This window comes from Canis lupus, chromosome 11 (genome assembly GCF_011100685.1).
Source record: "Canis lupus familiaris isolate Mischka breed German Shepherd chromosome 11, alternate assembly UU_Cfam_GSD_1.0, whole genome shotgun sequence".
Classification (NCBI taxonomy): Eukaryota; Metazoa; Chordata; class Mammalia; order Carnivora; family Canidae; genus Canis; species Canis lupus.
In genome coordinates, this window is record NC_049232.1 from 54,949,555 (window position 1) to 54,969,277 (window position 19,723).

General features: G+C 47.2%; 1 protein-coding gene across 1 annotated transcript in view; it reads left to right on the forward strand.

Moving 5' to 3' along the window:
• Window positions 1-776: 776 nt before the first annotated feature.
• Window positions 777-19,723, forward strand: part of LOC102151424 (stimulated by retinoic acid gene 6 protein-like) — a 49,109-nt gene continuing 30,162 nt past the window's right edge. Inside the window, exons 1-4 of the mRNA XM_038552888.1 lie at window positions 777-1,067; window positions 14,052-14,127; window positions 15,974-16,074; window positions 18,355-18,485. Coding sequence (XP_038408816.1) covers window positions 886-1,067; window positions 14,052-14,127; window positions 15,974-16,074; window positions 18,355-18,485 — 490 coding nt within the window. The 5' untranslated portion in view covers window positions 777-885. The remainder of the gene's footprint in view (window positions 1,068-14,051; window positions 14,128-15,973; window positions 16,075-18,354; window positions 18,486-19,723) is intronic.

The window sequence follows — 19,723 nt, forward strand, 5'->3', positions numbered from 1 at the left end:
CTGGACCTCATGATGGTTACAAGTCCTCCACATTCTGTGCCGCATCAGCGAGGGCAACATTTGTCGTGACAAAAGCCTGTGCTTCCCTGGCTTGTTACAGTAGAACTTTATTTCTTGCCCACAGACCAGTGTGTGAGAGGTCCGCTGGTGCAGAGAACAGATTCCTTTACATAGTGATTCAGGGACCCAGGCTTGGTCCATCCCATTTCTTTAGGTCCTTTGTGTTCTAAGCCAGCAGATGGGGAAGGGGAAGGTGGAAAAGACACACTTGCTTCTTAACTGTCTTGGCCCAGAAGTAACCCCTGTCACCTCTGCTCACATTCCTTTGGTGAGCCTTAGCTCCATGTCTGTTCCTAGAAGCCAGGGCCTGGGGAGTCTGGGGAGTATGGCCCTGGCTGGGCAGGTCCTTCTGAGCAACAGTCTCACTTTATGGAAAAGGATCAAGAATCCTGGCGGCCAGCAAGCCAGTTCTGCTGCATGGGTGGGGTTCAGTTTTGAACTTGTCTCTAGCCTCTTCTCCTGGCAATGGGTGGCCTCGTTTCCAAGGAGAATCTTGAAGCCAGTGGTCCTCGTTTCCTGGTTTATTGCCTCGAGACAGAGTCCTACTTTATTGCCTATAATAATTTTTATAGCTAGCCAAAGAGGACTTAGCTGCTGGGCAAAGTTCTGATAGTTCAGCAACCCCCCCCCCCACACTCCGGTGCCCACCCCAGGGGGCTAAAAGAGATAGCAAGTGTCCAGGAGAGAGCAAATGGGAGGGACGTTCCTGCTTTACCTGAGAAAGCAGGAGAAGGGGAGGAAGAGCAGAAAAATAGCCGTTTGTCTTCCAAAACAAGGAAGAAAGCCACCTGCCTGCTTTCATTTCTTTGGTAAATATTTGACTGGATGTTTGCCTTTTCTCTAGGGTTTTTGGGTGCTGTGAAGGCAACTGGGCACAACACCAGAATATCAGAAGCAGTTGATAACCAAGAGGCCAGAGAAGCTCACAGCACAATCCAGAGAACCAGATTGCTCACTGGGGTTGCAGGCAACTGCTTTCCCACCGAGATGCTTTCTACAAACTCAAGGTGAGTTATCAGAGTCGGATTCAAGACAAGTCGTGCTGGACAACCACTTGTTCTTGTCAGCTGTCTTCTTTGATGTTGGTGGTTCACGGAAACTGGGAGAAAGGCATAGATTTAGCTGATTTGTCGGTAGGCTGGCATGTAGACAGAAACCATGGATGGGTTCCTGGGTCAGTGAACAGATTTCTTTTTTTTTTTTTTAATTTTTATTTATTTATGATAGTCACAGAGAGAGAGAGAGAGGCAGAGACATAGGCAGAGGGAGAAGCAGGCTCCATGCACCGGGAGCCCGACGTGGGATTCGATCCCGGGTCTCCAGGATCGCGCCCTGGGCCAAAGGCAGGCGCCAAACCGCTGTGCCACCCAGGGATCCCAGTGAACAGATTTCTATTTACCTTCAGTTTGGAGCCTGAGTCAAATGGGAAGAGCCCAGGGATGGTGTTGGAGGACCTGAGTTGGAATCCTGGCTCTGTAGTTTCCGGAAAATCCAAATGCCTCAGTTTCCTCATTTATAAATCAGGTGTAATAACTCTGGTCCAGCTGAACCCCAACTTTGTAAAGATCGTATGATTAAAAAAAAAGATCATATGAGAAGAGGATGTGAAATGACTTTGAGATCTATAAAGTCCTGTCCAAATGCCAGTGATTAAGAACTCTCATTCAAACATTGGAACTTAAATCTTTCATCTTAAATAATCTAAGACCTGAAAAGAGTAGCCCAAACTATGACAGAAAGTAGAACTGTCACTTTCTGGTGTCATAGTGTGTCTGGTTAGGTTGTTGAGGGATGCCGTGAAGGGTGAGTGACAGAAGAGGAGTCATGGACAGACAGACATGATGGGAGTCCCTTGGGGAAGCAGGCTGTCTGTTACTAAACTTTTCATAAGCCAGAGTGCTGTAAAGCCGTTATGTAGAAAAATTTTTGAGTGTTCCCAGACCCCAGAACTAACCTCTCTTAGGCTTTTCTGTTATCTTAGGACACATCTGGCTAACAGATGCACAAAATAAATCAAGATAAAGCACCAGTGCTCACAGACACAGTTCCAAGCTCTGGCAGCTTGATGGAGATGCTGAATGTGTTTCCTGGGGAAGGAGCAGGCGGGGGGCTGGGGGCGCATCTCGATAACTGGGGTCCCTGCTGCTTCTATAACAACTTGCTATAAAACAAACGCTGAACACTGTTTTTTTGCTTTTGGCCTTTTTTCATAAAGGGGAAAACCCCCTTTGGGTTTCTTTTGGTTAGTGAAAACAAGTACTAATGTAGGGCTTTTATAAAAGCAAGATGGCCTAATGTGAGTTTTTGAAAAGAAGGGCATACCTGTACCTGGAGCCCTAGGTATGGGGAAAGAGGGAGGAAGCCTCCAGTGGGTGGAGAAGGATGTGGGACAGGGAACAGACCAGAGGGTGTCCTGAAGGACAAGTGGACAGAGAGGGGAGTCAGCTGAGTGCTGGGGGATGTGAACTAGGGAGCCTGAGGGCGCTGGCTGGTCTCTCTCTCCCCTCTCTCCAGCTGGGCTCCTTGGGCTCAGAGGGAAGCATTAAGAGGAAGCAGTAAGAGGAAGCAAGGGGGTGTGGTTGGATGTGGACTTCGGGAGGTCCCTCTGGTCACAGGGTAGAGGACAGATGAGGGGGGCAGCGCAGGATGTGTAGGACATGGTGGGAATTCTATCCTGAAGTCCAGGTGAGGATGAGGGTAGCCTAGACTGTGGTGGTGACTGGGGGGATGGAGGCGTGTCTGGATTCAGCAAGGATTGGAGAGTCCTCCTGACCGGGCTTGATCTAGGGGTGGATTAGAGAGCATGCCTCTGGGCCTCTGGCTTGGCCTAATGGACGGGCGGTGATGCTACTCCTGACCTGAGGATCCCTGAGGAGGAGCAGGTTGGCAGGAGTGTTCAGTTGGGACAGGTTGGACTGGAGTGCTTGGGACATCCAAACCGAGATAACGAGAAGGCAGGCAATTGGCTATATGGTCTGGACTCAGAATAGAAGTCTGAGCTGCCCTCAGAGAATGTGATGTACCTCATGGGGCTGTTGTGCCCTCTGGGCCCCTGACATTCTTTTGAGGTCAGCCTCATGCCCTCATGGCCTCCATGTGCCCCTCCCAGGACCTCCTCTTTATCATGGTTGTCTCCCTGGACCCAGGCTGGTTGTCTGGCTCTGCTCACAGAGAATAAAGACCTGGCACATGGTGGGGAAAATAAGAGGCCCTGGGAGAAAATGGAATAAAGGCATGAAAGGCCCATTAATACCTCAACTCTGATCCTCAGAGCTTAAAGTCAGTACCTGTGTTGGAGTCCCCCCTCCACTCCTGTGGACAAGTGACAGCCTCTCTCTGAAGCTCCTTCTCTAAGGGTCCAGCCAGACCTTGGGAGTGAGAATGCTTTGGGAACTGAAGAGCCCTGTTCCTTCCCAAGGTACCCCCTAGCTGACACAGGGGAAGATCCCATGGTTCCTATGTTCCAGTGAAGAGCTCTGTTCCCAACCTGGTCGAGCTGATCTGGTCTCCCCGAGACACTGGTGGAGCCGGGGCACCCAGTCAGGATTTTGGTACAGTGGCTTCTGTGTCTCTCGATGCTGCTGCTGGTGCCACCCAAGGAGAGCGCCCCGGGGTCCTCTGGGGGCCAGGCTGCTGCTTGGAATCCACCTGAGGCATTGAGGGAGGCAGCTATAGGGAAGGGGGATGTGGGCCTCAGTTAACAATGCACCATCCATATCCATTCTTTAATGATCTAGGGAAGTGCTGGCACTCTACCCATTCCGCAGCCAGGCAGCCCAGGGTGCAGGGAGGAGAAATGAGTCACCCCAGGTTGCAAGGTGCTTGATTCCAAATCCCAGACTCTTCCCTCCAGACAGATCTGAGGTCCCACAAGAACATAAAAAATAAGCCTATACATGCCCTCTTAAGGAGGTTACTGACCCAGAACCGACCATTTCCAGCTGTACAGCAAGGGCAAAATGAATGACAGTAGTCAAGGCAAAAGAGAAGGAAATGGATTTGGACACAGAGAAGACAGACGCCCCGGGAAAAAAGTGGAATAAAAACAGAGTGTGTGTATATCTTTCATTACATAGCTTTCCCCTGGTTCTCAGAGTCACAGAAAGTGACAGAGACAAACCAGCAGGCAGACAGTAAGAGAGAAACAAACAGAAGACACATATGACTTTTCTGGAAAGGCTGTCAGAGGCAGGCCTGAAGTGGGGTAGTGGGGCAGGGAAGAAAACAAGAGATCGTCCGCCAGGCGGCCACCCGTGTGGGTTTTATGATAGTCATGGACTTAATTTTATTTTATTTAAACAATTTAAAGTTTTAAAATTGGAAGTATACATATTTATAACAGAGGAGGGAATAGTGTATTTTTTTTGTAAATTTATTTTTTATTGGTGTTCAATTTGCCAACATATACCACCCAATGCTCATCCCATCAAGTGCCCCCCCCAATGCCCATCACCCAGTTGCCCCCCCCCACCTCCCCTTCCACCACCCCTAGTTCATCTCCCAGAGTTAGGAGTCTCTCATGTTCTGTCTCCCTTTCTGATATGGGAATAGTGTATTGAACGCATGTCTTCCCATCACCAATCCCACAGCCAGACTGGTTTTCTGGGGACCCCCTCCTGCTCCCCACTCCTCCAGACAGCTTATCATTTCATCGTGGATCTCAGACTTGAAAGGAAGTTTGCTTCCCCCCATGGAACTCTTAAATCTGTGCACAAATGACCTGGCACACAAAGTCAGTCCTTCACAGGCCCCCGTGCAACTCTGGTCTTTGAGAGAGTTCAGATTGCCCTGACCATGGAACTGGAATACGACATCGAAGAGTCCTAGAATGTAACAGAAGGTTCTTATGTGATGGTCCACATTGCCAGGGTTCGAGTCCTGCTGGCTCCTCCACTTACTAGCTGAGTAGGCTTGGATGAACTTCCTGACCTTTCAGTGCCTCTGCATTTCCCCATCTGTGAAGTGGGGTGATCGTAGTGCCTCTGTCACAGGGCTGTCATGAGGATGAAGTTAGCTAATATTGTACAGCCCTTAAAGCGTGGCTTGGTGCCCAGTGGGCCCTGAGAAAATGGTAGCCATCCCTCCAACCACTTAGGGAACTTTTGTGAGCACCTACTGGTGCACCCAGGAGCCAGGCACCTAGAGATAAATGTGAAGGGTCTCAGACCCCAGGGAGCTCCCCATCCAGGGGGATGCAGACCCAGGAAAAGACACTTGGCAAGCAGTGGGCTGGCTTCTGTGGTGGTGGGCTGTGCCCCAAGCAGTTCAACCTGCTTAGTTCACAAGTGACCAACAGAAGTGTGGTCTCTGGGCTAAAGGAGCTGTGGCACCTGCGGCACAGCTAGGTGACCTTGAAGCAGTCATGCCAGGCCAGGCCTCTTTATGTGAGGGTCTCAGAAGCTGGTGGCTCTAAGGGGCAGTGGGGCTTTTCTGGGTAAAGATGCTGTGCTTTGGCCACCCTGCCAGTAGCATGGAAGTGAGAGGCGGTCACAGGGCCAAGCGTAGCAGACACTGTGGCTACTGGTTAACCAGGTGAAGGACTTCAGTCCATTGCATGGTCAGGGGGCCAACAGCAGGGGAGTCCCCGATACCCTCATGCCTAGTAAGAGACCGGGGATGCCAGACTGTGCCGTGCAGTGGATTGAGAAGGGCTGACCATAGACACTCCAAGGACAGAGGAGCAGACAGGGTTGGCCAGCAGGAGTACCTTTTCAGCCCAACTGAAGGCAAATCTCTTTTCTTTGGTCAGAGCTGTGCCAAAGCAGGAAAGGGAGAACATCAGTTCTCACTGAACTTGAGATGGGCACTTGACTCTCACTGTGTCTAATTGTCAGGCAGCCCAGAGGGGAAGCATCAGATCCACTTTCAGGATGAAGAGAGTATGGCCCAGGAAGGCATGGTTGGCCACCGTCACACAGCTGCTGAGACATGGAACTGGGCTCCCTCTCAGGTCTGTCCGGCTCCAATGACTCAGTGAAATGGAAGGGTTGGCTTTGTGGGGAAGTGCCCAAATGAGACACCATGGCTGCCTGGGTGTCGGTATGGGTTCTGGGGAGGGTCCTAGAAGGCATTCATGCATCCAAAGGGGTTGGATTCCAGAAACTTCTGGTGACTGGGCGGAGGTCTGTGACTCCATGATGGGTGGATGAGAGCGTTTTCCCTCAGGTGGACAGGGCATAGCTGTGCCACACACAAGCCCACCACTTTAGTGCTGTGTTTCTCATTCTCCCTCCCTCCACCTTCCTTCCTTCCATCTTTATTCATTCATTCATTTAGCACGTACTGGGTTTGTTATGTATCTGTCCCAAGTTAAAAGCTGGGGGTAGAGCTGGGATGGGAGATGGTTGGAGTTTGAAGTTGAGTGAAACTTTTCTTGCTTTGGAAAAGCCCAGGCTGAGAGTGAGAGCTTAGGCCTGAAGAAGTCACCGGCAACAGGAAGTACAGGTGATGAGTACCAGAGAGCCACATGGCTAAGGAGCTGCGGAGAGACCTTCCCAGGGGAGGGCAGAAGGATGGACTCTGGCACCAGGGAGGTGAGCCAGGGCCAGGAGGCTGGTGCAATGCCCCCAAGGGCAGGCTGATAAGGGCCTCATCTAAAGTTTCCAGATGATCTCACCTGCTGTTACACATCAGAGCAAGGCCTGGTATTTGGGAACCCTCAGTGTAAGGACAAATGCTTGCAGCAGGTACCGTGAGTCAGAGGCCTTCAGGGATGGGGGCCCCTGCCCTGGCAATGACCTCATAGTCAGGTTTTTAACAAGCTGCTGATTGAGAACCGTTAGTGGACTGTACAATTAATTTAGTGGTTATGACCGGCATTTTACAAAATGGAATGGACCAGAGCAAAATGAATAGAATTGAATCAAATTAAAAATACTAGAGGATACTGTGCATATGAAGAGTTCTGTGTTGGGAAAATTTGTTTTACGTGTGCTCGCACACATACACAAGTGAACTGGGTCACAGCTATTGTGTACTTGACCACAACTATGACTCGTAGTCAAAAAAACTTAAAAATACTACACTGGTCCAGTTCTCTCATTTTGCAGAGCATGGGAGAAGAGAGTAGGTCAGGGCACTGGCTCCCTCCTGTGTTTTTTTCCTCTAAACTTATCTTTCTCCCAAAGCATATTTTATATCAACATCAGTTTCCAAACTCCGACATCCTCATTTTTTTCGCCCAGGCCCAGGGCCAGGGCCACATCTGCCCAGTGGTGTGCCAGGGAATGTGTAAAAACTGGCTCTCTGGAAAAAAATATATATGTTTAACATACATGGTACTAATAGAACAGATGTATCACACAACTTACAAATAATGAAATATACAACACTCTTTAGTACAGGTTCCATACAACCAATTAATTCTCGTGGAATGCTTTCATTGATTTTTTGCTGAACTCTTATCTGTAGCTAACCTGCAATTGATGAATGAGCATAGTTTCGACATGAATGTTATTTGATCATTTTATTTACATTAATGAGTAAGACCCATATGAAACAATGAAGACAAGGGATGGGTCAGAAATTCACTTGTTTATCAATTAATGGAAACTATTTCTTAGATGAATAGGATAGGAGTTTTTAAATTCTGGAAGAGAAAAAAAATTCTGGAAGAGTATTTCCTCAAAATTTTTCTTTTCTTTTTTTTTTTTTTTGCGATTTACAGTGCCATGGCTACAAACATGCTTAAATGTAATCTGCATTATTAACATTTTCTCTGCCACTTCATAGTCAATCTACAAAACAATAAAGCAAGCCCTGATTTGTAGTGTTTCCCTGTTTCCACCATGTAAATATTCCCAACATGATGTAAATATTCCCAGCTTGATGTCCCTGAAAGTGAATATGGGAAGAGATGCTCAGTGGCACCCTATAACATAGTTTCCATCATATGGATACAATAGATGTAAATAACCTCAAAAGCATAGATGATGGAAAAATAATTACAAAGTGATGGGTTTTGAGTATTTCCTACCTTTCTTTTTAATATGGCTTATTTAATTATAAATTTATATAATTTAATTTTTAACAGTGCTGGTCTTGAACAACTGGCTGGCAAGATTCCTGATGATGGGACAGTCCCAAGCTGGTACAAGCCAGCCTGAGCACACCATTACATCTGCCCTGAACCCTCAGGGAGGCTGTGCATGAGGGGGTTGATGGGATTCACAGAGGTGGGTCTGGGCTGGCACATCACACACCCCAACACACAGACTACTGCCCTCCTGGAGGTATCACATGGACAGGCAGGCACCTGCACCCATGTAGACACACACGTACACACACACACGGACAGACAGAGACCTCTTCCTCCTTCCCTAATCCTTCTCCACACTGAGCAGTCCTGCTGCTGCTGCCCATGAGGAGGCCAGTGCCTGAACTCACTGGGCTATGCCTGAAATAGTCCTGGGCATCCTGACTTCTTCTGTTCGCTGGCCCTCTCTGGGCCTCAGATTCTTGAGGGAAGTTCCCTTGGAAAAAAATTTTTTTTTGATCTAAAGTATTTACTTACTTAAAACTTGATAGTTGGGAGTTGAAGCAGAAGGCACTCTTCTGCTCAAGCAACTCAGAGGGAGCTGACCTCACCCAAATCAAAAGACTCAACATTCCCCGGTGCCAATTCCTTTTTTTTTTTTCCTCCTTCATATTTATTTATTTTTAAACTTGAATTCAGTTAATTAACATATAATGTATTCTTGGCTTCAGAGGTAGAGGTCAGTGATTCATCAGGTGTATATAGCACCCAGTGCTCATTACATCACATGCCCTCCTTAATGTCCATCACCCAGTTACCCCCTCTCCCCACTCCTCCCCCCTCCAGCAACCCTCAGTTTGTTTCCTAAGATGAGTCTCTTATGGTTTATCTCCCTCTCTGATTTCTTCTTGTTTTCTTTTTCCCTCCCTTTCCCTGTGATCCTGATCCTCTGTTTTGTTTCTTAAATGTAGCAGGCATTCCTGGGCCTCTCTGTGCCAGGTGCCAGGCTGCCCTGGGAGTGGGAGATGGGTCGGCCACAGGCTGGGAGGCCAGGCCACTATAGCAGCTCCAGGGAGCCCTGTGAGTTGGCAGCTGGGACTGGGAGGGTGGTGATGGGCAGCCTCACCTTCTTCTGGGCAGGCTATGAAGCCTCTCCTGGCTTCACTTCTTAATTTTAGGAGATAACATGAGATTCCTGCAAAGATTAGGTAATCTAAAATTGCAGAATGCCTCGGCCATAGCCGACACACAGTTAAGTGACACCCATCTGTCAAGGAGGGCTGTTGTCCTATGTTTAACTTATTTCTATAGAGTGATAATGTTAGGGCCAAAGGGAGCAGTACATAGCACGCCTCAGATTGGCCCTCACAGCATTTTATTAAGAATTTTTAAAAATTAGGGACGCCTGGATGGCTCACCGGTTGAGCATCTGCCTTTGGCTCAGGTCCTGATCCCGGGGTCCAGGGATCAAGTCCCGCATCGGGCTCCCTGCATGGAGCCTGCTTCTCCCTCTGTCTGTGTCTCTGCCTCTCTCTTTGTGTCTCTCATGAATAAATAAATAAAACCTTTTAAAAAAAGATTTTTTTAATTAAAGATTTGTAATTTATACCACCACAAACCTTGCATATTTTCACTTTATGCTGATTTCACACACATCTTCACTTCAGAATGGTGTTTTATGGCTTAAGGACAACCATTCATTTTTTCCCCAGATTACAGAGCACATGTTTATTGCCTCTATTATGTGCTAGACACTGTTCTTAGCACTCATCCGGCTAGAAGGACACAGCTGTCAAGCAGCATATCTCTGTGTACTGCAGTTCAGAAAAAAAATCATAAGAAGACAGTAGCATGACCTGAAATCCCACTACCTAGAGATGCCCACTCTTCACAACTTGGGATCAAGAAGGAATTTTCTTTCACTTAACAGTATATCAGAAACACATTCCCAAGGCATCATCCGTGGAAAGAGGATCTTCTACATTTGGGGGTGTTGCTTTGCTGCTGTCCTATAGGTGTTCACCCTTTAGCCACCTGCCCACCAGCCCTGGACCCACCAGGAAGCAGTATGAGTAGCAGAGACCAGGAAGGGGTCTCAGTGGTTTTCGAACTTGGGTTGCCTGTGGTAGGCTTCAAATGTTCACGGTGGTGGCTGCTGGGAGGAAATGTAGCCCCGGGGCTACATGAGCTCACCTGTTTCCAGACCAGCTCTCGGCTCAGCCCCTCCAAGCAGGACACGGGCCTGCTGGTGAATCTGTGTGGCAGTCACCCATCCAGAAGAGTCTGATGCATCTGTATATACTGACACAAGAAATTTCCTTTCTTTAGTAAATGCGTTTTCTTTCCTTGATTAAATGAAGAAATCAAGTGTAGTCAGATCCCATTTTTGCTTAGAACTATAAAGGTTATAAAGGAGAAGGACTTTTTATTTACTACTTTATACATTTGTAAATATTTTCAGTGTTTTACAATGAGCATATATTACATTTCAAGTGTTATATACTTAGAGATTGGCAGAGTGAGGGATAGAGAGAGAGAGAATCTGAGCATATCTTTAGGTGGCTTTCTGAGTACTTCCTTAGCTTCTATTTCTCAAAAGTAGAATTCTTAGAAGTGGAATTGTGTTTTGAAGATTCCTGGTGTATATATTGTAAAATTAATCCACAGAATGGTTATATCTGTTTACACTCTTACTACCAGCAAATGGATAGTAACTTGTCTTAACCTTCAGTTAATACTGGGTAGTATTTTAAATAATTCCCAATTTAGAAGGGAGAAGAAATGGGTGGGAAATATCAGAAAGGGAGACAGAACATGAGAGACTCCTAACTCTGGGAAACGAACTAGGGGTGGTGGAACGGGAGGAGGGTGGGGGATGGGGGTGACTGGGTGGCGGGCACTGCGGGGGACACTTGATGGGATGAGCACTGGGTGTTATTCTGTATGTTGGCAAATTGAACACCAATAAAAAATAAATTTATTATTAAAAAATAATTCCCAATTTAATAGATAAGATAGCATTTTATCTTCTACTTTTACTACTAGTTATAATTTTAAGAACTTATTGCATATTTGGGCCCCTCCCCCCCGCTGCGGGATATGGCCCAGTGTTTTACCTCCAAATTGGCATTTCACACGTTTTTTGTCACAGTAACTACTTACCAAGATGTTTGTTTGTTTGTTTGTTTGTTTGTTTGTTTGTTTAGAGAATGAGCAGGGGTAGGGGCAGAGCGAGAGGGAGAGAATCCCCAGCAGACTCCCTGCTAAGCACAGAGCCAGATGTGGGGCTGGATCCCACAGCCCTGAGATCATGACCTGAGCTGAAATCAAGGGTCTGAGCCACCTAGGCACCCTGATATTTAACAATATATTTTACTCATTTTTCTGTTGGCTGTTGCTTTTAAACCCTTCTCCTTCTTCCTAAATCCTCTTATTTCTTGAGAATTTCTGTCACTTTTTTCCCCAGAGGGTCTTTTGAGGCCTTGTATTTCTAAGAATGTTATCTATCTATCTATCTATCTATCTATCTATCTATCTATCTATCATCTATCTATCTATCTATCTATCTGTATTTATTTAAATATATATTTACTTAAAATCCTGTGCTCAGGGTTAACAGTAAGTTTTGCTAAGTCCTTTTCCTGCTGTAACTCTTTGAACTCCTCTGCTTCCTCCAAGATTTATGCTTCTTGTAGAGGATTTTCTGTAATAATGATCTCAGAGAGGTTCTGTATTAACTCATGTCTCCTCAAGAGTAAGTTTCTCCTTCTTGAACTTTTGCCTCCCTTTTGTGGTGTAATCTTTCCTCAGATGTTTGATGACTCTTGATTGTGTGCTTATCTTTGTGACTGAGTGGCCACTAGGGGGGTGAAGGTGAGTTACCTGCTTCGTGAAAGGTGGCTAGTCCTAAGGCTGTTGTCAGGGCAGCAGGTTGGAGGGGGAGGCACCATTGGGGGAGTGCTCCAGGGACTGGCCATCTGGAAGCTGAAGCTCCTGGTCTATCACAGGACAACCCGTGATCCAGAGCACTACCTGTCTCTCTCTCTGTGACCCATCTATACTACTGGTGACAACCTCTATTGCCCCTGGGTGGTCAGCAGACAGTGGGGAGGACAGTTGTGTCTCTGTGAGACCCCAGTTCATCATTGGATGGGCTGTTGGCAACCCTGTCCTGCTTCCCCTCTGGCACTGTGGATGTAGAGCCCTTTGTGTGGGGCCCCACACTGTAGCCTTATTGGCTCATGCCTTTTCTCTTTGCTGTAATCCTAAATGCCCTCCATAATTCAGGGTCTTTTTTTTTTTTTTTTATAGACCTTCCTTTTTTTTTTTTTAATTTTTATTTACTTATGATAGGCACACAGTGAGAGAGAGAGGCAGAGACACAGGCAGAGGGAGAAGCAGGCTCCATGCACTGGGAGCCCGACGTGGGATTCGATCCCGAATCTTCAGGATCACGCCCTGGGCCAAAGGCAGGCACTAAACCGCTGCGCCACCCAGGGATCCCAATTCAGGGTCTTCTCATAGGTTCTGTCCCTAATAGATTCCCTTCTTGCCTTCTAATATCTCTGTTTTCTTTCTTTCTTTTCAAAAAAACAAAAACAAAAACAAAAACAAAACAAAACAAAACAAAACAAAAAAACATCTTGGGATGCCTGGCTGGCTCAGTCGGTTGAGCAGCAGACTCTTGATTTCAGCTCAGCATGTGATACCGGGGTCCTGGGATCAAGCCCCATGTCAGGCTCCCTACTCAGTAGCGAGTCTGCTTCTCCCTCTCCCTCTGCCCTCCCCCTGCTTGTACTCTCTCTCTCTCAAAATAGATAAATCTTTTAAAAAATTAAAAATGAAAAACCACATCTTTATCATTTTAAGGGTTTTGTGCGGGATGGGGAGGCTAATATATGTGCTCTGTGTACCTTCCTAAAGGCAGAAGTGGGACCGTATAGTTCTATCGCATTTCTGATGACCCAGGGTTCCCACACCTTCCCCACCATTTCTAGATCTTTCAGACTCATGGTTAGATATAACTGGGGAATATCAGGATTTTTAAAAACTAGAGGGGAATGTGCCCTGCTCATGGGTTTCCCCAAGGAGCACTCTTTTCCCTCCGAGGGAAAGGCCGGAGCTGGCTGGGGAAGGAAGCCTGGAGACGGCCAGACAGATGGTTTAGGGATGGGGGTTAGAGTCAGCATGGATCTATGGGCACTGGTGAGCGTGCAGAGGGGGTGTGGTGGCATCTGAGCATCAAGAACAAAGTATGAAGGAGCCCAGAAAGGAGAGGGTCCCTGTCAAGAGAAGTTTGGAACTGCTGTCTTATGTTTTAGACACGAGGCCCCCCAGCATCCCAGTCCTGCAGAAGGAAGCCTGGAGAGGACACAGTCCGCAGCCTGTGGTCTGAATGACCGTGGCTTTCCTGTGAAGTTCGTGAAGCTCAAGCCTCACTGCTTAGGGAGGGCCCTTCCCAGGCTTGGGGGGAGAGATGGGCACCTTTGTTAAGTGTTTCATGGTGGTATGTTTTCCTGAAAATATAAAAAGGTAAGATTACTTTTAAGATTACTTTATAGTTCTATTTGAAAAAAAAAATGTCCAAATTATAGAAGCTTTGGGCCTCACAGAGCCTGAATCTATCCCCAACTATGTCATCAAGAAAGGAAGGAGTTAGGGATGCCTGATTAGCTCAGTTGATGGATCTCTTGGTCTTGGGGTCCTGAGTTTGAGCCCCATGTTAAGTGTAGAGATTACTTTAAAAATAATTTTTTTAAAAGAGAGGAGTTAGATCCAGTTAGCAGGAAAGTTGGATTGATAATCAAGTTGGAGAAAGAAATATGAATGAAGATGAATTCACCTAGGGAAGACACATCCCAGGTAGGCAGTATCAGCCCTGAGGAAGCAAAGTTAAGAAAGATTAGATGATCTTAGTAGGGTACAAGCTGCACTCCTGACAGTGATGCTCAAGGCTGATGGGTCAGTGATTGCAGCAGTGACTGATGATGAGAATGTGTTTTTGGCTGTTTTTCAGAATCAGGCAGCTAAATGGCACCTGTGTTGGCTCAGTGGACTTGGAGCTCTTCCTCCATTATTCTCTCATCCCATCAGTAAGTAAAGGCAGGGGAGAGTGTGGAGCAGAGGGTGGGGGGAATTGGGTCACCCCCATATACAGACTCCCAAAGTGGCCTGAAAGATCAGCAGAGAGACATCAGCTGAATTTTCTTGACTAGCTCTTTTGTATTATGCACCAAAAAGGCAGGTAGAAGAAGGCTTTTAAAGGCTGAAGAGTAAAGGACACTGGTTTTTAAGGGAGTCAAAAAAGACAAAAGACTCTTCTAAGGAAGCAATGACAGCTGAGATCTGAAGGGAGATGTGGTGAAGAGCCTTTCAAGCAGAGGGGGGAGCACGTGCAAAGGCCCTGTGGAGGAGGGGAATGGAGAGTGTGAGTGGTACCTGCATTTTTAGTGCAGTGGGAAGTAACTGGAGTGTTTCTAGCATGCAGCTGGTGTGATCAGATTTCCCTTTTAAAATGATCATTCTGGTTACATTGTGGGTCACATTTTAGCTCATCCTTGATGGTGGTGGTGAGCTCAAGACATCTGGGAGGTGAAACAGTAGGACTGGGTAGTGTATGGGATAAAGAAGTTAGGGAGAGGAAGGGTTGAGGATGACGTGGGTTTCTAACTTGTGCAGCCAGAAGGATGGTGGTACCTGCCGTTCACTAGTTAAGGGGAACCAGAAGAGATCAGCATTTGGGTGGTTGAAGGTACAGGGCAGGGATGCAAATTATGAGTTCCATTTAAGACATACTGAATTTAAGAAACTCTCAATATGTCAAAAAGAAATGCCAACCCTGTAGTTAGATAAACAGTTATGGAGCTCATGTACAAGGTCTAGGCTGAAGAGTCTTCTGTGCTTTGGTGGCCTTGTGAGTCTTCTGTGCTTTGGTGGCCATTGAAAGCATGGACATGTATGAGAGGACGCAATAATAGAAGGAGTGGTCTTTGGACTAAACTATGAAGAACTCCCGACTTTCGTGGTTGAATAAAGAATAATCCAGCAGAGGAGGTTGAGAGGTAATGGACAGCACCCAGAAATTCATGGCTGTTGGAAGCCTAGAGAAGAGGGTGTTTCTAAGAGGAGGAAGTGGTCAACCTGGTGAAACTCGGCTGAGTGATCAAGCCAGATTTGAGCTTCAGGTTTCCATTGGATTGATGATAATTTTTGGCTTTGACCAGAGCTGTTTCCATGGATGGGTGTGAAGCCAGGTTAGGGGCTGAAGAGCAAGTAACAAGTGAGGAAATGAAGACAGCAAGTGTAGACAATCCTCAAGAAGTTTCTGATAAAGGGGCATCAAGGATGTAAGAATATAAGAATATGATTGAATCCACAGGAGGAGAAAAAAAAAAAAAAAAGCAAAGAAGGATTTGCAACCTGACAGGCATTAACCCCTTTTTACAGATAAGGAAATGGAAGTTCAGAGAAGTTAGGTCTCTCTTCCAGTCAATATGTGGGGAAGACGAGACCTGAACCTGTTCAGGGCAACACAGAGGAAAACTCAATACAAAACATTCTGAAGGGGACCCCTAGGTGGCTCAGGGATTTAGCGCCTGCCTTTGGCCCAGGGCACGATCCTGGAGTCCCAGGATTGAGTCCCACATCAGGCTTCCGGCATGGAGCTTGCTTTGCCTTCTGCCTGTGTCTCTGCCTCTCTCTCTCTCTCTCTCTCTCTCTCTCTATGTCTATCATAAATAGATAAATAAAATCTTAAAAAAAATATTCTGAAAACTCAGGAGTATGTGCAGCCAGCTCCTTGACTTGGGGTTGGGGGGGTCTGAGGAGTCAGACACTCTACGTCCTCTCCTGACCCTCACTTTCTCTTTCAGGGAAGGGCCCCAGGGCTGCACTGAGGATGAATGTTCCCACTGACACTCCCATCTTCTCTTCCCCTAGCTCTTCATCATTTTGGTCTTGTCCTTTCTCCAAAAACGAGATCACCGTAAGCAGAGAGATGAAACTTCCCGCCTCCTGGGAAAGCGCTTTGAAATCATCATGTGAGTGGAGCTCGGGCTGATCACTACAGCTTGGGGTGTCCTGTGTTTGGGGTCAACACCTGTTATAAGGCCAGGGTTACCCCCCGCTGCCTCTCCAGGCAAGGCAAGGGGCCTTGCCTCCTCCCCCTACTTCTTCCCCTCCCTGCCTCACCCCAGCCCAGCTCTGGGAGTTCGGAATCGGTGTCCAAGCTCATGCAGTCTCAGCACCCAGGGCTGCCCAGATGTGATGAAAACATCTCAAGGAGGCTCAGCTCACTATGGGAAGGGCCTTCCCACACCCAGCACTATGGCTGCCTCAGGAAGCAGGAGGAAGAGTTCTTGGTCGGCGCCTGCAGCAGCAAGCATTCATGCTGGGATGGTGCCATGAGTCACTCACAGGGAGATCTGCTTGGACCAGGCTGCTTTCCAGGCTGTGCTGGCTCAGCCATCCTGTCTCTGCACCTGTTATCAGTTTCTCCTTAAGCTCTAATTGCTTATATCTCTGCTGCATCACCCCTTAATAATTCAAAATAATAATGATAATAAAGCAGGTAACAGTTATTGCACAGGGACCGTGGCCTGTGAACCATTTGTTTTGCCTATATTCCATGGATGAACCCTTTTGCCAACCTAGCATGCTGGCGGTTCTTATCCTCATGTAGTGTATGAGCAAACTCAGGCTCAGAGAGGTTAAGTGACTTGCCCAAGTCCACACAGCTAACTAAGTGACAAGAGCTTTAACCGAGGTCTGGTTGATATTTGCTCTGATTCCCCCAGTATCATATGCTAAGCAGGCTCAAGCCTGTAAACATGCGAAGGTCTCAGCCGTGGGATCTGGAGAAGGGAGAGGAAGCCAGGGTGTCAAGACCAAGGCTAATGGTGACCTAAGGCTTCAGGGCGACAAATCCACCTGCAGTGTTCAGGGAGTCTCTGTACCAGCTCTGACTAGCAGACTCATTCTGGATACCACCCAATGGAGGGCTCAACTGCTCCCAAACTGCTGGGTCTGAGCCACACTGGGTGGGGCGCAGAGGTATACCCTCCCAGGTATTGGACACGCAGGGCCTGGTACAGGACTTTTTAAGTGGTAGGAGCTCTGTATGGGTGATGTTGAAGTACTTTGAATTCAGTTGCTAATGGCACAACTTGCTTGCTCCCTGGCCACTTTCCCATCAAAACCCCTGCTTTTCTGAGTAGTTCTCATTGAAAGCCCCTCACATGTGCATGGCACATGACAGTTTGTCAAGTATTTCTTCATTTGTCACCCACAGTGTCTCTGACATGAGTGGAGCGGGGGTCGTTATCTGTTTTAAAGATATGGCAACAGTCTCATGTATCTCTGAGGTACTGATTAAGTTTGGTTCACATCAACAAAATGCGTGTCTGTGAACATGTAGTGAGCACTTACTCTCTTCAATGGCCTGTGCTAGGTGCCACCCGTTGGAGCTTCTTGTTTCCTAGACCAACAGATAGCAAGAGAGGTGTGCTGAAATATGGCCACACTGTTCATGCTGAGGGGACACAGGCAAGGCAGCAACCCGCTGGGCCTGCTGGGAGTAGTTTGGGTGATGGTGGGGGGCTTCCCAGAGGAGGTGCTCATTGAGCTAAGCCTTGAAGGGGAAGACAGCAAGACAAGCGAGGCAGGAGGTGAGATCCAGATCCTGCCCCCAGGTCCCTGCCTCCATGCATTGCTCCTGACTCTGATTCCAACCTGGCATGACTTTCCAGAACAGAATTTTGACAGCTGACTGGTTCCTGTTCTCAGCGTCAGAAACCCAAAGTGCAAGGCCAGGCATCTGATTGGCCCATCCAAAGTCAGGTGGTCACCCCTGGTCCAATCAGCTTTGGCTGAAAAGGTAGGCTTGCATGGAACCAGCCCAGCTAATGCTACCCAGACCTTCCTAGGGGTATTGGAACCCTCACAGTGGCAGGGTGCAGGGCATGCTCCCCCAAGCCTGCCAAGCACATACTCCTTGTTTAGGTCTCTTAAGTCCTATTGCCTGTGCCTCTCATAGGTGAAACTCATCCTATTTTGTTTGTTGTCATGGCTAGTGGTGTCCTTGCTTGTGTCCCCCTCCCCCAGGACCTGAGCTTCTCAAGGGCAAAGATTTTTGTCTTCCTGCTTCAGTACCCTGAATCCACACTTACCCCAGAATTGGAGCTGAGGGTCTCAGAAAATGTCAGTTGAAATGAATAATTCACTACCCAGTAATCCCTCCTCAGGGTGAGATTGCTATCTTGGAGATGACCTGTGGGAATGAGCCACTCTCTGGCCTCACAAGCTGTTTCTCTTGTTCACAGACCTCTGGACTTCGTGGGCACCTTTAGTAACCGATGGTCCTATGGCATCGCCTTTGGGGCCACGGCCAACAAGGTCATGTTCTTGTTCTCAGAAGGCTACCAGCCCTTGCAGATCCCGCAGTGGGCCCAAGGTAAAGGCTGCCTCATACTTGCTGGGCATTTTGCCATGGCAGGTCTTGCTCTCAGAGACCGCCTGGCACAGGTTCCCTGAGATCAAAGGATAAATGTTATGAGAGTCAGTGTTCTTCCCTAGCTGTTACTTGCCCAAGGAAAATGTCTAGCTTGCCAGGTCTCAAAGCTTGTTTGTGGGGCTTTCTCCCAGTGAGATTTAGAGCTCCTTTAGACATAGAACAAAGGCTCAAAATTAAATTCATCATTACCTAGCCCAAAACTCTCTTGAGTCCTAGCCATTTCTGCCTTCTTCATATCAACAAGCCCTGGGATTCCTCCCTACAGAACAATGCTTATTTCTGGGGCCATTGGTCTGAAGCCTCTTCATCTCCCATGCCTCATATTCTCCCTGAAGGATCACTCTAGTATACAGATTCAGTCACCCTAATACAGTGACTCTGAACCTCTCTGTCCCACCTCTCTCAGGGCCTCCAGGCCTGTCTGAGCAAATGTCTACCAAGATCTCATTAGTCTTTAGGGAAATGCAAATTAAAACTGAAATGATATACTATCACATATCTCTTTGGCATATATGATTTGATAAGTTTTGACAAATGTTTATATTCATGAAATCATGACCACAATTGAGACAATGAACCCCGTAAGTTTCCTTGTCCTCTTTTGTAATCTCTCCTTCCCCCTATTGCATTACTGCCCTCATTTCTGATATTTTATTAAAAATTATTTAAATGGGGGATCCCTGGGTGGCGCAGCGGTTTAGCGCCTGCCTTTGGCCCAGGGCGCGATCCTGGAGACCCGGGATCGAATCCCACGTCGGGCTCCCGGTGCATGGAGCCTGCTTCTCCCTCTGCCTGTGTCTCTGCCTCTCTCTCTCACTGTGTGCCTATCATAAATAAATAAAAAAAAATTATTTAAATGGAATTATACAGAATGTACTTTCCTTTGGGGTATAGTTTCTTTCACATGGCATAGTTATTTTGAGATTCATACGCATTTAACCATGCCAGAAATTCATTCTTTTTTATTGCTAAGTTGTGTTCTACTATATGGAGAAAACAGAGTTCCTGTGCCCATTCACCTCTTTTTTTTTTTTTTTTTAAGATTTATTTATTGATGAGAGAGAGAGAGAAAGTGAGTGAGTGGGGGGAGGGGCAGGAGGAGAAGGAGAGAGAGAATCTCAAGCAGACTCTGCACTGAGCTGGAGCCCAAAGTGGGGCTCAATTCCATGACCCTGAGA